The 17,945-nt window shown below is 32.4% G+C and overlaps 2 protein-coding genes across 2 annotated transcripts in view; one reads left to right on the top strand and one right to left on the bottom strand.

Moving 5' to 3' along the window:
- Positions 1 to 2,188, top strand: part of LOC106677113 (uncharacterized) — an 8,278-nt gene extending 6,090 nt beyond the window's left edge. The window contains exons 3-4 of the mRNA XM_014414828.2: positions 1,042 to 1,239; positions 1,910 to 2,188. Coding sequence (XP_014270314.1) covers positions 1,042 to 1,239; positions 1,910 to 2,177 — 466 coding nt within the window. The 3' untranslated portion in view covers positions 2,178 to 2,188. The remainder of the gene's footprint in view (positions 1 to 1,041; positions 1,240 to 1,909) is intronic.
- LOC106677122 (lipase 3) overlaps positions 1 to 17,945 on the bottom strand; it is an 83,551-nt gene that overhangs the window by 42,788 nt on the left and 22,818 nt on the right. The window lies entirely within an intron of this gene.

Here is a 17,945-nt window from a genome sequence, read left to right as displayed (position 1 = left end):
TGAGCACACATGTATCATCAGCATACGTGGTAAGGATAGTGTTAGGAGTTGTTGGGATGTCAGCTGTATAGACGGTGTAGAGGATGGGACCGAGGTTACTACCTTGAGGAATACCAGCGGATTGAAAATAGGATTGGGTATAGGAGTTTCAAAATAAGTTTTTCGAGGATTTTTCGCGAGAGATGGGGCGGTAAGAGGATGGGTGTTCTGGTGGCTTTTGGGCTTTGGGGATCATTTTGATTATAGATAGTTTCCATGGGTCAGGAAATAAATCAAATTTAATTTGAAATTTATATATTGCATAATAAAATAAATAAATTTATTTTTGCAGCAATTACTTTTTTATTAATGCAACTCTTTGAATGACAAGATAAATAACAAACAAAAATTAGGATTTTTAAAAATATTCATGAGGTATTGATTTTCATTTGAAGTTCACTTCTAAATTAATCAAAACTTATGTAGCTTATATAGATATATTAATTTATACTAGCCATATATGAGGAGCTTTCCATCAAATGTTTCACTTCTAAAAAGTGAGGTTTTTTTTGCAAAATTAAAACTCTACAAAGAACATTTTTTCGGGATATTTCAAATTTAGAATTTTCCTTAGTGAAAGAGGAATTAAAAATGAAAATTTTTTATAACAATTCAACTTATCTGCATGAAATGCATCAATAATAAATTTTAAATATTAACTTCCCAAAAGTGGATATACTGACTTTTGATAAAAACTTCTCATATGTGTGATTGAAAATGGTTTCAACAATTTACAGTGATCACACATTCATAGTCTATACAAACTTCGTTCTATCTTTATAGATTCATTAGACCAATCCAAAATTCTTGAATTAATTAACTCAAGTATTCCCAACTGGTAAGTGGTACTTTTACATAACTAATCGTGTTGCTAACAATCGAGTTGATAATAATGATATTGAAATCATGTACCATATTTATTTGATAAGTGACAATTTGTTTTCAAAAACGATTTAATATGAGATCTTATTCAATTTTCGCACAATCATTTTTTAATTTCAGACTAAAAGATGACGGGATCAAAAAACTCTGCCAATATTTGTGGAGATCTAAAATCCTGCGTTTAATCGACTTCACTGACAACGGAATTACGAAAGTTGGAGCAGAGAAGATTTCCAAACTGATTGTAAAGAAAGGAATGTGTAGGACTATGGACCCTGAATATTCACCGTTGGAGAGGGTCACCCTCAATAAAAATCCGTGAGTGAATTCTTATAAAATATCGATACTATTAATGGCAACAAAGTTTCTCAACTCCTAAATTCAGAAATTGATTCGAGTGGAACAATTAATTCCTGTTTTATTTGTGATAGGTGGAGTTTTAAATTGGGAAAATTTGTCCACCTTTTGGCAAGAACAATTGTATTAATTATTTATTGTACATACAGATTACAAATAAAAAACTCATGAAATGACCTGAAATAAATAAGGGCCGTCCGTGGCTCAGTGGTTAAGACACAATCTATTGTCGGTGCCGGTTCGAATCCGGCCTGGGGCGTTGACTTTTTTCATTGAGTGGCGGTCCCACAAAATGTATAACTTTGACCCCCACCATGGTTAGTATAGGACTCCGATGGGAGTCTCAGCCGAAAAAAAATGAAATAGTTCCAATTTTATAAGATATTATTATTATTGATTATGAACTTTTGCCGCCCCCTAGAAGTGTCCCACACCCCCGCTCCCACTGCACAACGCCACTGCTGTCAAAAACCCTACCCTGGAAGGTTCCAACCTGAATTAAGAGTAGCTTTTATTAAAACTTAAGGCGGCATTGGTAAGCAGGCCTGGAAAGCTGTTAAAAATAACTGAGCTTTTAATATTAAGATAAAATCATTGTAAATTAAATCATAAAAGCCTTCCTCTTGTTAAGGATTGGAACTGAAGGTATGAAGTCCATTCTGAAGGCACTTCAGATAGACTTCTTCATGAAAGCTGTCGACATGAGAGATTGCGACATCGTTTCCAACTCCGATGAGATCCTCGACATCGTCATCCAGAACTTGGACCTCGAGATACTGGATCTCCGAGGTAATAACATCCAGAGGCTGGATCATGTAATCAAGAACTTTCTACATAACCGTCAAGATGATAGCATTTATAAGTGGGAGGACGAAGAAGAAATTGTAAAATATATGTGATTTGTAATAAATATAGTTCAGATTATTTTTTTATTCTTAAGCTATAAAGATCCCGTAGTTGTTTTCTTAATATTTTCAAACAAAGCTCTAAATATCTTTGAGATTTACTGTAATTCAGATTTATATAAGATTGAAACTAAGATACTAAATAACAAAATATCATTCCTCATAATTTAATTATAAATTTAAAATTTTAACTTAACGCCGTTAAACATTGTGTATTTATCTGTATTACTTTCATAATTTCTTTTATTTGCTTCATTATTTGAATACTAGAAATAGAGCCCGAAAAAAAAGTTATTTCACCCCAGTTTTTGATTCCTTTAATGAGTGAAATCTATCAATGAATTATCTATGATATTTTTTTGTTCCACCTGACCATGCAAAAAAACATCTGCATGAAAAATGATCAAGCACAATAAAGCACTTACTAGACAAACGGTCTAAACTTTCAATCCATTACAAAAGACTACATGATTGTAATAAGGCCAATCTGAACACAGGAATTTGACTTTTCGGGCTCCAATAAACCTTCGAATTCCTGTCGAATCTCACACTCCATAATCCTCAATGATCCTTACTTTGTTACAAATAAAATCATCCATAAAGACCTCAATGTTTCAGATGCATTCGACCTAGCCCGAACAGATATCAATCCTTCTATTAAAAACTTCATAACAACCCAAACCAACTAGTCTCTAACCTCGGTTCTTCTTCCATTCCTGACAATCCTCCGAGGCGCCTAAAAATAAGATGGCCTCGAGACCTTCTCTTCTAATGTAGAAATATTATTAGAGTGCTACTAATGGGTAATTTCTCTAAATGCCTGTAACACTCCATTATGATCTTAGATCAAATTTACTGGATTTAATTATGTTGTAATTCTTACAGTTGTAAATATAATAAGATATGTATAAGTTAGCTACGTATATACTATAAATAAATAGTAAGAACTCTGTCTTAGGATTAAATTATCAACAAGCTCAAGACTAGAGTGCAACAAAGTGCTGAGACACTTGTTCGAGAAAAACAATGACCTCTTTTACCGAGAAAGCGAATTTTTGCCCACCACAGGACGGACCGAACACCGGATTAATTTAAAATCGGAAACACCAATATATATATGAAAGAAGGTGGTACCCCAAGGCCATGAGGTTGGTTATCAGGAAACTGTTAGACGAACTACTTAGACAGGGTATAATACGAAATAGTAATTTTCCATTTAATAGTCCTTTATGGGTGGTAGAGAAGAAACAGGGCGAACGGAACAACGCCGCGAAACACTAACGAGTGTTCGTAGACTATAGGAAGTTAAATGAAGCGACGAACGATATCCACTCCGAGTCGAGGACATATAGGACCGTCTATCGGGGGCAACTACTTTTAGTACCCTAGACCTTAAAAGCTGTTATCACCAAGTCAAAATGGGCGAATCAGATATACCTATGACGGCATTTTCCTAGGAAGGGGGCATTTCGAGTTCGTGGTGTATGCCTTGCGTGCCGAACGGAGCTCCGTTAACTTTCCAACGTTTCATGAAAGAGCTAAAGAGGGGGATAGGTGAAGATTTTTCGCAGGTATACATGGACGACCTGATCGTCTTCAGTAAGAATGAGCAGGAACATACGGAACATTCGGCACAGGTTTTTGATAGGGTTTGAGAATTCGGTCTTAAGCTATCCCGTGAAAAATCTAAATTCGCACTTAACGAAATTCGTTTCTTAGGTCATGTAGTGTCGCAAAAAGGGGTACATCCGGACCTGAAGCGGGTAAAGGAAATCCAAGGCTGCCCGGAATAAGTTGCCAAGGAATGCCCGCGGAGTGAGGAGATTCCTGGGTATGATTAATTATTATTGCAAGTTCATTTCGGGTATAGCGAAGAACACACATCCACTCAGCGAAATTTTCCTGAACAGGTCATGAACAGATCGCTAGTATCGGGGAATGCCGCAGGTTTAACAACCCGACCGTTACTGGCCTTTCCTGATTTTCAGAGACCATTTAAAGTCACCAAAGATGCAAGCGAGTAGTCTATTGGTGCGGTTTTATCCCAATATTTTGACGGGAGGGAGAAATCCATTGCATGTGCAGGAAGGAAATTAAATCCGGCAGAACAACGCTACAGGGCGATTGAACGCGAACTTTGGTAGTGTTATGGGCAGGTGAACATTTTCAGCCATACGTTTAAAGCAGGAAGTTCGAACTGGTAACTGACCATAAGCCGCTTCCACATCTCAGTACGCTTAAAGAATCGTCAGCCAGGGAATTGAGGTGGAAAGAAAGGCTCGCGGTCTATAATTTCCATACAGTGCACAAAAAGGGCTTTGAGAATGTAGTGGCCGACTGGCTATCGCGAGATCTAGTAATAAATGCAATCGAGTACGAGGAAGCTCCTGCCGAGCCGTTCACACTAAGGTACCTACGAGAATGGGCGGAAAGTGGACCCGAAATTCCATTAGTCCAGAAGGAATCGGAGGGGAACATGACACCAACAGACAGATCCCAGGAACTTCCGAAAATAGAAGAAATAATAACCAATAAGAAACGAGACAAGGTCGAGCATGTACGAAGGGTTATCAGCTAAACTAGTTCACACCCCCGTTACAATAGACGAAACCGAACTAGAACGTTTATTTACGGAATTTGATAGAACCGGTCGCAATTGCCATGTTTGTGTAGAGAACAAAGTTATAGCGGACAAACTGAAGATAATATGTGACAAGGGCGAGTATGGGTGGGTTACGTTTAACCAAATTTCTGCGGCAGATCGAAACAATCACTGAACCAAAGACGCAACAAAAACTCGTCACCGACCATCACGTAGGCAAAACCAACCACATGGGTGTAGAGGAAACATCGCGCGCCATAAAAGTATTATACTTCTGGAAAGCTATGAACCGTACGATGAGCGAGTGCATCGCGAAATGCGTAGTCTGTCAACAGGCAAAGTATGATCGACGACCTCCCGTAGCCGAGCAAGTAGTTACGCCCACCACACTCCAGCCGTTTCAATCAATCCAAGTGGACATCTACTCGAAAGAGAAACAGTCGTGGCTGACGGCGGTTAGTAAAATCGCTATGGCCTACCCGATCGAGGCGAAGACACCTGGAGCGGTATCTGAGGGATGTCTCCAATGGTGCGCTACATAAGGAGTTCCGGATGAAATCGTATCTGACTGCGACCGGGAATTTGACAACGCGCTCCTCCACAGCGAAAGCAAGATGTTAGGCATTACCTGGCGGCTCAACACCTCACTTCTTTTGTAGCTGACAACTTTGTTGCGTTGGCCGGGAACATTTTTACAACGAAGTTGTGTTTTGGGAGATACATTACAATAAACAGTTAAAATGTTCAAAACCGTTACAAAAAATTAATTTTTCATTTGGAGTTCCATACATTTAAAATAGCCTACAACACAAAAGAGTTTTTCGTAACTTTTAGAACAGCCACCATTTTTTATTCCCTCCATCTATAGTTGGGAAATTCATCAATTTGGAATCTTAACTGTATATAGTTTACCTTAAAGTAATAGAAAAATTGCAGTGAAATAACTTTCTTTTTTTTTTCTTTTGAGATTCTGCACTAAAGCCGAACAATTTGCCCATTATTCACTTCAGTTTTCTACAAATAATGTATTGCGCAATGAAAAGTTTTAAAATTTTACACTGATTACAAATAAAATAAATTATAATTAATTATCAGTACTTTTAAATATAATTGACTCTTTAAACCACTAAATTTTCATATTATCAATTAATTTAATTTAAAAATTTGGTATTGGGTGAACAAATTTAAGTAATACCTAAGAGTTTTTCTCTTTACATGTCTATTACGTCCGTTAGCATGGTCTAATATTTGAGCACTGCTTTTGAAATGGCTGAGTGCAACAATTAAAATTTCTGGTTGTTTAAATTTTTTAGTTATACCTTTATTCTAGATGTAGGTTATGAATTTAAAACATGTGAGAGCGAATCCAATCAATTGGCAGAATAATATATACATACGCCATCTGAGACAGCAATACATGGGGTCATGGTTAATTCCATGATTCATAGATATCGAAAAAATAATTAATATTTCATGCTGCTACGATGCACATACTGAATACTTAGTGTTGTATCAGTAAAGGTGACTCAAAGTGGGGAGCCCGGTCTGACTTTGAGGATGTCTATCAGTGGGATTCGACAAGTGCTTTCAGTCGAAATTGGTTGACAAGTCAACCATTTAGGTTCAATTCAAATACAAAAGTATAGACAATATTCAGTATTAAAAAGTTGTTTATTAATGATTTATGTAGAGTTTTAAAGTTTAACTAGTTAATGAATAAGTTCAACGTACTGTAACTATAATGCAATAATTAGTTAACTACAAATCTTAACTTTTGAAAGAAACATAAATTGATGAAATTAATTAATTGAAAAAAATATAGAAAATGAAGCCCATAGGCACACATTAAATATTATAAATTATTGTTTTTCATACTTTGGAGAAAATATGCAGATGATGAATTTTATTCTAAATTTTAAGAAAATAGAAGCGAAATCTCCAGTTTGGTCTTCCAGAGCTGTAAAAAGCCTTTACATTAAGGAGAGGGAAAACTGTTTTTTTAAATTTAAATAAATCTGATCATTAATCATTCCAAGAGAATCTATAATGGATGTCATGGTAGCATTGTGTACAAATACATCAGTAATGTTGCTCAAATACATTGAGATATGCATAATATACTAAATCACATCAGAAAATAAAAAATGTTAAATTCGAACGATATTCATAAATACAACATATAAACCAAAATATTTTCATATATTATGCAATAAACTGAAAATAAATATTGATACAAATTGATTCTTTATTTCGATAGAATCTGGGATAATACCATTATATTTTATAACTGACAATTAAACGTAGAAAATAAGTTTCTATAGGATCAGTCTGGGTTACGTATAATAAACAACTGATGAAAAAGTGATTATTTTTTTTAGATTTATACACAATACTTATATTTTGTTTTTGATATTTCATGAAACTATTTACTTTTAAACTATTTGGATGTCTACATAAATACTTATATTTTTATTTTCCATTTTTTATTGTTTTTCCTTTTGATATTATTTCTTTACAAACTTCTCATATGATATAAGTTAAGTGCAATTGATAGTTAAGTGATGACCGAACAACAGTTCTTAAAATCTTCATAATCCTTGAAATTTTCCAACAAAATAATGAGATATAAGTTATTGAAATACATTTACTGAGGAATTTTACTTTTAGTGAAACTATTTTAGAATTTTTAATTTTCATAAAATAACCATAATGTTTCCTATTCTTCCCCATATTTTAATCCGCTGGTGTTCCTCAAGGTAGTATCCTCGGTCCCATCCTCTACACTGTCTATACAGCTGACATCCCAACAACTCCTAACACTACCCTTACCACGTATTCTGATGAAACATGTGTGCTCACAGTTAGTAATAACCCTTTGATTGCATCCCAAACTCTCCAGTCCCATATAACAACCCTTGAAGAATGGTCCCGTAATTGGAGGATAAAAATAAATCCCATCAAATCACCTTTACTCTTCGTCGTAAACTTGCCGACTGCCCTACAGTATACTTTAATAATGTGGCTCTTACCCCTGTAGAACAGATTCGTTATCTTGGTCTATACCTTGATAAATGACTAACCTAGAATTGTCACACAAGACTGAAAAGACAGGAAATTGCACGTAGATTCCGACTATTACAGCACTTGCTAGACAAACGGTCTAAACTTCCAACTCATTACAAAAGACTGATCTACATGACAATAATAAGGCCCATCTGGACATACGGAGTTGAGCTTTGGGACTCCACTAAACCTTCGAATTCCTCTCGTATCGAATCCTTACAATCCAAAATCTTTCGTAAAATCTTCAATGTCCCTTACTTTGTTACAAATAAAATCATCCATCAGGACCTCAATGTCCCATATTTTGCCGATTTGGCGAGTACGAGATTCCCTATCACCCAAACCTACTCGTTTCCAACCTGGCCTCTCCTTCATTGCCTTCATTGCCATAATCCTCCTAGGTGTCTGAAAAGTACATTGTAAAATGTTTTTAGAGTTCTACCAATGGGTAGTTTCTCTACATGCTGTATCATATCATTATGAACTTACTTCAAATTTGCTTGTTGTATTTTATAAACAGTTGTAAATGTCAATAAATAAATTTATTTATAACATAAAGTTCCAAATTTTACGGATTATCCTAATATATTTTTTAAATAAATCGAATCATAAGAGATTTTTGTGAAACGAGATAAAATTACCTGTTTCATGAGGTTTTTTCTTACGCATGGCGGAAAAAAACTGGGTCATGATTTCAATAATAAGTTGTAACGGATTTTTTAAAGATCTGTCAAAAAACAATTATAATGTAATTTTTCTGACATGCTGATACTTGACCCATGATAGGATCATAAGGAAAAGTTTAATGTCAGTTCTTACAAGGTTCCGAATCTGTCCCAGAACTTGAAACGCGTTATGGGGGCTTGCCATTGCAGTGTCCTTCACAGCGTATACTTTAAGTGGGTCATGTGTGACTTGATATAAATACAATATGGGCTGAGGATGTTTCCGAATATATTTACAAAAAACTAACTTTTAAGAAAATAATAAATAGATTATATTTCGAGAATGGCGTCTTAATACCTAATATAAATAGCCTTCTCTGATGTTGATAGAGTATTTTATTATTTTATATTTTGATTTAAAGGAATCCGAACACGGTCAGTCGAAATGACGGTAAAATCAAAGATGGACGTTTATATTTAAGGTTTACACAGATGGAAAACGGAGAAATCCATCTCATTTAAACTTATTTAAACCTTTGAGTTTACTGTAATTCCGACTGACAGTATAAGGGATATAAAATTTCCCAGCAATTTTTATATAATTTTCAACCTACTTAGGCAAATCTTTAAGAAATTTACAAGAAGTAGCTGCGATTCACCAAAAGCGATAGACCATACCCCTCTTGAATTTCTCCCTAGAGCGAAAAATTCTCTGTTGAATGAGCGGATACTTCATTTTAAAAGAGTTTGTAAAGTCTGGTCAAGGAATAATTATTCCCGCCTTTTTAAGAGGAATGAAAGTAAATGATTGCCTTTTTTTTTTCTTTTTTTTTCCCCACTTGTATATCACTTAACGCCACCATGTAAAGTATTAAATATTTTAATACATTTTTTTAAAAGGTCAGGAATTACTGTGCAGTTGACCATGAATATTAATTTTGGACATTATACTTGCAGATATAAATCTTTTTTATAAATAGCTTAAAATTATTTTCAGCCGCATTTATAGTTGTTTGCTTATAATTGTCCCTCATAAATTGAACAAAATTAAATCAAAGCTTGTTCATCGTTCAACCAAACAACAAGAAAAAAACTATGGGTCATAATTTAGGGCGTCTAATCAACTCCAACCTTGGCTTCTCATTTATTTATTTTTTTTCGGAATATTATTATAATAAATTTAATATAAAGTATAAAAAATAGAGTTTTATGTAGATCTTTTTTTATAAATATTTTAGAGCTGCATCTGCTGTTTCTTAATTTAGAATTGAGTTAAAATTGCTGTTAAAGTCAAATATTAAAAAAAACAAAAAAACAATAAGGCTTATTTAGTGTCATAGAAAAAATAATAAGAAGTTATGTTTAAAAATACTTAGTATTAAGCCCTTACAAGTTAAACTAAATTAAATCAACCCTGGTTCGAAAAACTCGGTGTCTCATGAACTTCATCTATTTTTTTTTAATATTATTTTAATAAATTGATTTAGTATACGGTAATAAATTAAACAGAAATACTCTAAGAATAACATTGAAATATTTGGTATTAATTTAAAGAAAAATAGAAATAGTTTTACGTCGATATTTTTTATAAATATTTTAGATTTGCATTTGCTGTTTTCTTAATCTATTAGCTTCACCTGGTATTAATGCTACTAATTTTTTGGTAAAATTTAGTAGAATTGCTCTAATTAAATCAAATATATTTAAAAATAATAGACCTATTTAGGCTGGTTAGAAAAGAAAATGAGAAAATTATAGTAAAAACTACCTTGCATTAAGCTTTCAATAATTGAAAACAATTAAATCAAATACTTTCTATAGTTTAACGATGAAACATTAAGCTTTGATTCTTTTATTTTATTTTTTCTAATAAATTACTTTAATATAAAATTATATATAGATGTACTTTTAGAGTGCCGTATAAACTTTAAATGGTATTAAATTTATTTTTTATAAAAATTTGAATATATTTTTGATCTACATTGTTATATTTAGTTTTTATATAATTATCTTTACTTGGTATTCATAGGATTGAGTCAAAATTCCTCATGAAGTAAGTCAAATATTTAAAAAAAACAACTAATTGATCTATTTAGGTTTGATACTAAACCTGATAGTATGTGTTCCTCCAAATGAGAAAAGTATACAAATAATTACCAACACATAAACTCACAAAAATTAAACCTAATTAAATCAACGAAATTTTAATGTTTAGCTAATTGATAAAAAATACAAAAAAAACAAAGAAAAAAAAAAACAGCATGGTTCATAATTTAGAGTTGCTAATAATTTCCGACCTTGGTTTCTTGTATTTATTTTTTCGGGGTCCACCATTACACGGACGTAAGCTGAACGTACTTCTAAATGCTTAATGAAAGCTTATCTGCTGAAGGTCAATAAAAGCGCAATGCTCTAAAGTGATTTTAATAATTAAACTTCATAAAATGATCAATCATGATTTCCACTTAGGGATGGACGTCAGATCATATTTTTGTTTCTTTCCCATGAACACCTACACTCCTTTCAGAGATAAGAACAGAGGAAGCACTACCGCCGGAATTAAGCAAAAATAATTATCTCCTAAATATATCATATCAAATTAAGATTTTTCAGACATGTATAAAAACAAACAAGGTAGTAACCTGAAAAAAATCGAATAACAATCTAATTAGGATTATTCTTCACATAAGAAAATTATTTCAATCACGATATGAAACAAAATAATTAAAATATAATTAGTTAGTTCCTGAGTGCATGGGAACTAACAATACTTGACTGTTCAACTGAATTTTTAAATAAAACAAAAAAAATTAACAAGGTTAAAAAATATATTCATGTTAATTGCATTAGTTATTTCATATTTTTAAATTGTAGTCGTATTTATGCTACAATAAACAGATGGTAGATATAATTGATTGGTCAGGCAAGAGCAAGTTTAGAACCCAGCGGCACCTACTCCTAACTATAGGTTTAAAATAATTTATTTAACCAACTCCTTTTCATTATTATTTTTGGATATTATGAGTTTAAAGGGATATCGTCTGTAAAACAAATATTTAGTATGCAGTATTAAGTATTTAAAGTGCAGTATTAGGGTTTATTATAAATCCATGAGAAATTCTGAAATTGAGAAAGAGCCCAAAAAGTCAGACATTGAACCCCAATTTTTTATTACTTTAATGAAAACTGTGTATAATTACTAGTCAAATATTAAAAGAAAATTTTCATTTGGAGTTCCTTATCGTTAATACTACGTACAATACTATAAATCTCTTAAAGTAGAGTAAATTTACTAAAATATGAGCCCTAACAGAGGCTCTATTGTCTCTGTAATTGTCTGAGATACAATTTTTTTTAATAGCAACATTTCATAAAAAATAGTATTGAAAAAACAGAAGTTATTGAATTTATTGTGGGAAATCTATATCTCAGGAACCATGAAACGTGCAGATGCTACAGTACTGAATTTGAAATCCCTTGAGTAAACCACTGCTTCAGCATTTCTAACGGTCGATTCAGCCGTGGCCCTTGAGCCAATTCTGAGGAGGGCACTTTTGAGATATTGTTTTAAAGGGCTATTGCTTTTAACTCAGAGCCAGGAGTTGTTTTCTTATTTACCTGCCGGAGAAGTTGACTTGCTTTTGTGATAGTGGAATGGAAAATGTGCCTGTATAAATGGTTACCTCTCTTCGCAGTCAAACCCTCTTTCTTCGAGTAAAGTCTTGCCTTTCAACATGATGGATTTCTGTGTCTCGTGTGCCCCTGAGTCGGTATTTTGTAGTTATTCCAAAACCCGGGGCCTTCGCTCGAATAGGCACGTTGTAGCTCGCTCATGTCGTTTAGAAAGTGATTCTATTTTGGTCTGCAACTCAATACCTGCAACTGGAGTTGAGCGGTACACCGCGCTTAGTCACAATGCTTTATCCTGCTGGCAGTGTAGTCACTTTAGGGATATATCAGCAGCAGTACAAATGACCTCAGAACCGTATTCTAAGGTTGGACGAACTTAAGTTTCATATGGGAGAACCATCACATCCTGAGTGACTACCCACGTCTTTCCTCTAAGACGTTGTAGGAGCTTAAGCCTTTTTTTCTCCCTTTTCCATCATCTCTTCAATTTTCTTGTTCGAATTAATTTTACTATCTAAATTTACACCCAGGTATTTGCCTCTATAGGTTCTTGGCAAGGGGAAATTATTATAGATGGCTTCCAACTCGTGCAGTTTTTTTTGACAATGTGAACAGTAGAAACTCAGTTTTTTGGGTATTCACTTCCATTTCATTTGAAGTAGCATCATCGCCTCATTTATAATTGCTTATAGTGCACTTATGCTGCTATTGGTCGCATATATTAGAAGATCATCTTCAAACAGTTGAGCAGATACCCCGGGTATTTCTTCGAGTCACTAAGTCACTATTATTATATTAAAGAGTAAGAGGCTAAGGACAGATCCTTGAAGTACACCCTGGCTAAACGTTTCTGAAACTTGAACAAAACCCATCTTACTCTGAGAAACCTCTGAGCCAACATTTTTTATAAAATGCTTTTTAAAAAATTGTACTTTGACTAACTATTAAATGTAAATGGTTCTTTTAGGAATGTTTTAGAAAACTTTCTCCGGTTTTAATGATGGTCTATTAGGTTTTCAAGTGTTACAGGTAGTTTCAAAGCTTCGAATGAAATTTTTTTTTAACATTTTAAAACAGTCACTATTTTTATCCCCTCAAAATATACTTGACAGATTCATCAATTTTAATTAATAATTATAAGTAGTTTCCATTAAAATTAAAACAAATTGGTATGAAATAACTGACTTTTTTTTCACCAAACTCTTGTTCAAATGGGATAGGCCCCTAAACACGGCTTACGGTGTGAAGAAGTCACCATTTGTGACAAAAAAAAATTATGTCAGGATAAACGATAATGAAAATTACAAAAACAAAATAATTTAATTACAATAATAAACAAAAATAGTTGAGTAATTAATATAATAAAGAAAGGAATTGGTACTCCCTGTCAACACTCGGATTTATCACTCAGACACGATGTTATTCCTAAAGCAAAACATAAACTGGAATATCTCTTTAAAGAAAAGATAAAGTAATTCTCGACCACCCAAATGAACCGGGAAGATCCCTCCGGAAATTAAAATAAAGTCTTTTTTTTACATTTCTTTGTCAATTTTCTTAATTATTGGAAAAGAAGAGCAGTTAAAATTGTCCGCATTTATCTTATTGTCAATTTGCAACCGAATTTATAAATTATAAAAAAATGTAACTCGGTAACAAAAAAAAAACATTTAGAATACTGCTTTAACGCGAATAAATTGTTTAAATTATAATTGACGAAATGTTATCAAGGACTGCTAAGTTAATGGTCGGGTGTGGGGTAGGATATCTGAATTGTTGTTCAGTAAGTATTTGTTTGTACGTCAATGCATCGATTACAATTTCACAAAGCGATTTTTAATGTTTCCAAATGAATGATTTTATCAGTTACCAGAAGCAATTATTATCACAATTACTGATAACCGACAATTCAAATTATTAGTTTTGAAGGGTACACACTTGTAGTTAATATCAACTGTCTTCGTATTTTGTTAAAATCCTAAGGCAATAGGCAGTGTATCAGTTTCGTGTAACCATTTGAGGTAGGAATTTTAGGTTTAGGTTAAAGAATCAAAAGCAAAGTTTCTATTCTGGAATTTAAATGGTTGAAATAGTTCTGGAATATATCATATAACATAAGCACTGAAAAAAAGAGAAAAGGGATGAGAAATGAAAAACATGTGTTCAAATAAAAGACTGCTTTGTTGGTCACTATTTTATTTATGTCAACATTTAGTTCACTCTGTATGCAATCAAGAGATTATGAATTGGTTAAAAAAATGAAATTATAACAAACCTAAAATCTATTATTACGCTAAGTTTTGATAAATTTAGTTGTTAATTAGGTTGTACATTTTTTTCATCTTTTTTGTATGAAAAAATTAATGAAAAATATTGTTCTTAATCATAATAATATGAAAAGGTACTTCAATAGAAAGTTCCTTGCAAAGTTCTAATAAAATTAAATAGAAACAGTAATTTTCTAGTAATAACATAAGAACACTTACCCTCGTTTCACAATTTTGATATTTTTAAAACAGAATCAGAGCTTATGAGTACTTATGTCTAATTATGAGCCCTTACTGTAAGGGTATTTTTAATACTACATAAGGTTATTTAGCAGAAATCTTTTCGAAATTTATTTATTTATTGATATTTACAACTGTAAAAAAAATACAACAAGTAAATTTGATCATAATGACATAATGATATGATACAGCATGTAGAGAAACTACCCAGTAGTAGAACTCTAAAAACATTTTACAATATAAGGTCACGAGGCCATCTTCTTTTCAGGCGCCTCGAAGGATTGCCAGGAATGGAAAAGGAAGCAAGGTCAGAAACTAGTGGGTTTGAGTGGTTAGAGAGTTTATAATAGAAGGAATGATATCGGATTCGGGTTAGATCAGTTACATAAGGAACATTTAGGTCTTTATGGATGGTTTTATTTGTAACAAAATAAGGAGCATTGAGGATTTTACGAAAGAAATATATTTTAAAATTTAAATAACTATAATGACAAAATCGCAACATATTTCTATTAGATCAGACTGTTATGGTTTTTATGTCATAAATTACTTTTTTTTTCGGTGGAGGTTGGGCCACAAATGGACTGGATATGACATTGTACAGAATAGAAGGTTACTTCCAATATAATTTGACCTTGAGAAAATATTTTAGCTGAGCGCTCAGATAAGAAAAAAAAAATAAAAGCGACTCTTACAAACAGAAATGATTAATTTGAGAAAATCAACAGAACGACGTATAATTATTCTCGATTTACGTAAGACATCGTTAGGCAGCGGATTGCAACTAAACCCTATCTCATCTACAGAATATTTTGTCTGAGACTATTAAAGTTCCTCACAGTTTTTTCTTGATCCCCGAGGGTGCGTGAAGTTGATATCAGGAGACAATGGGAAAATGGCCTCTTTTATTGCATTAGTAATGCATTCGAAGATGAGGCTGAGGAATTGGATATTTTTTGAAAAGGGTAATATCCTGTGTCGCTCTAATGGCGACGGTTCTCACCAGGTTTATTGAGTCAGAAATAAGTCAGTAGTCTAGACTGAGGCTTTCTAATAGTGTCGAGGAAGAGGGGAATATTTTATAACGTTTTCCTTAAAACTTATCTAGGCCAATGTAACTTCCTCATTTTTTATACCGGATAATCGAAGATTGTTTTACAAAAGCCAATATATCAACTTTTAGAAAATTATTATTATTGGAGCAACTAAATTAAATAAGGTTAATATTTATTTAAAATTTTGACTTGTAACATATATTTGATCAGGAAAAATCTAAATTTTGAAATAAACTTAACAAGTTTTCAATACAGAATTTTATTTTTTCTTCACAAAAATAGATATGTTAAATCTTATTAAAAAAGTCCTGGTCTTCTGTTATATTACAAATTTTTATAATCATTATTGTATACTTGTATAAGCTTATTTATTGTAAGATTAAAAATATTGTCCTATTAGACTAAAATAAGTATGCTTTTTGATTAGCAACCCAAAAAAGGTTTTTCCTTTCCTTTCCTCAATTACTTATATTTCAAGTTTTAAGCATTGTGTTTTTATATTAAATTAGATTTGTCAGAATGGCGTCATGGGGACGAGCCGTGTATGAAACAGGCGTGTCAAGAAAAAATACAAAGTAACAAATAGAATTTGATGAAAATAATACTATCCAATTCTCAGCTCAACTTCTGTCTAATTTTGGGCCAAATCGGAGAGCCTTTTTTTAAACATGGAGTGCCGAGAAAAAAAATTTTACGCGTAGGAAAACGAAAGTAGTGAACGAATTCTGAATATGTCAGAAAATTTGGGTTGATTCAATCAATTACGCCCGAACACAAATTTGTTCCTTAATATTTAATTTGTAAAATGTGGATAGCAATTTTCTTCTGTGAGACATAATTTTTTTTTCTTACATGTTCTCAGGTGAGGAAGCTAAAATTACTTTAATGGGTTCTAAAGAATTCTAAAGCGAACATCTTAAGTGAGAAATAATAAAAATATTTACCTAATACCTAATTCATACAAATTATCAAGTCATATATAAATGTAACCTTGAAGGTATAAAAAAAACAAATTTAAGTGACACAATAAACATTTCTAAATGGATTCAATTATATCCAGACAAAACCAAGAATTATTTAATGATTGCCAATAGCAATCATCATTGTTACTTGAGGATTTTTTCTTATCATTTTGTCTTATACGTAGTTGAGCTTATAAGATTAAAAAAAAAATACAAGAAGGATGGTTAAGAGTTTGTAGAATAGAAAGTAGTATTTCAATAAAATACTATACAAGTAAATGAAGATGTACAAGAAAATGTTGAGACGGTAATATTTGACTTTAGTGTTGTTTTTTTTTGTGCTGGAATATTAACGTAGAGCTGAAAATGGGAGTGAGGGAACCTTGTTCTTCGGTTTTGGTTAGTATTTCGAAAACGGTTGGTTATAGCTTTAAATGTTTTATTTTAAACATTGAAGAAAATTTAATCCCTAACAAAAACGCATTTATTGATTATTATATTATTTTGTAATTGGTATGGTTTTATAATTTTTTTTTTCATATATATTGTTAACGGGTCGTTTAATTTAAAATGTCAGTTTTCACAGGAAAGGTTATTTAGTAAATCAACTTTATGAAATTAAAATATTTCTATTCAATATTCTCACCCTAGTTGGTTATACATTTCCTTTAACATATTATCAACGTTCCAATATCAGAACTGAAAAATTCAGGGTTTTGTGAAGAAATAAAGTCTGAAAATGCGTTTTTGACTTTAGAATAATGTTAAAAAAATTTCCGGAATTTCTGAAAAGATAAATCTATCGAATCTTGCTGATGAGTGTGGTACTCGTTTCTTACACTCAAATACGTATAAACAAATATGCCGTTTTGGTGAATTGGTTTTCTTATCAAACAATATTTGTGAGCCGTAGACCCAATCTAACAGACGCTTATTATGAGTTTTTACTGGTTGCTGTTATTTTGTTTTAAGCTATCTAAAAAAAAAAGAATATTTCGGCCAAGAATGACTGAGTGAATAGTAGAGTATATATTATTATCATGACTAATCGTGATGGTTAATTCTTTCCATCTACAAATTTGAAAATGACTTCCTGGAACTGGAATACTACCCTGAAAAAATTTAAATAAGTATGCCCATTAAGATATTCTGGTAAAATTTACGCCTGAAACCTTTCTTGCTAAATTACATACACGAACAGATTTTATAATTGTATACTATTTATTCTTTTACCATTTATCCTTGGGAGCGCGGTGGCCACGGGGTAAAGCGCGTGGC

The sequence above is a fragment of the Halyomorpha halys genome, unplaced genomic scaffold (assembly GCF_000696795.3).
Source record: "Halyomorpha halys isolate HHAL.00 unplaced genomic scaffold, Hhal_1.1 Scaffold7.1, whole genome shotgun sequence".
Taxonomy (NCBI): domain Eukaryota; kingdom Metazoa; phylum Arthropoda; class Insecta; order Hemiptera; family Pentatomidae; genus Halyomorpha; species Halyomorpha halys.
This window is presented reverse-complemented; position numbering and strand designations above follow the sequence as displayed.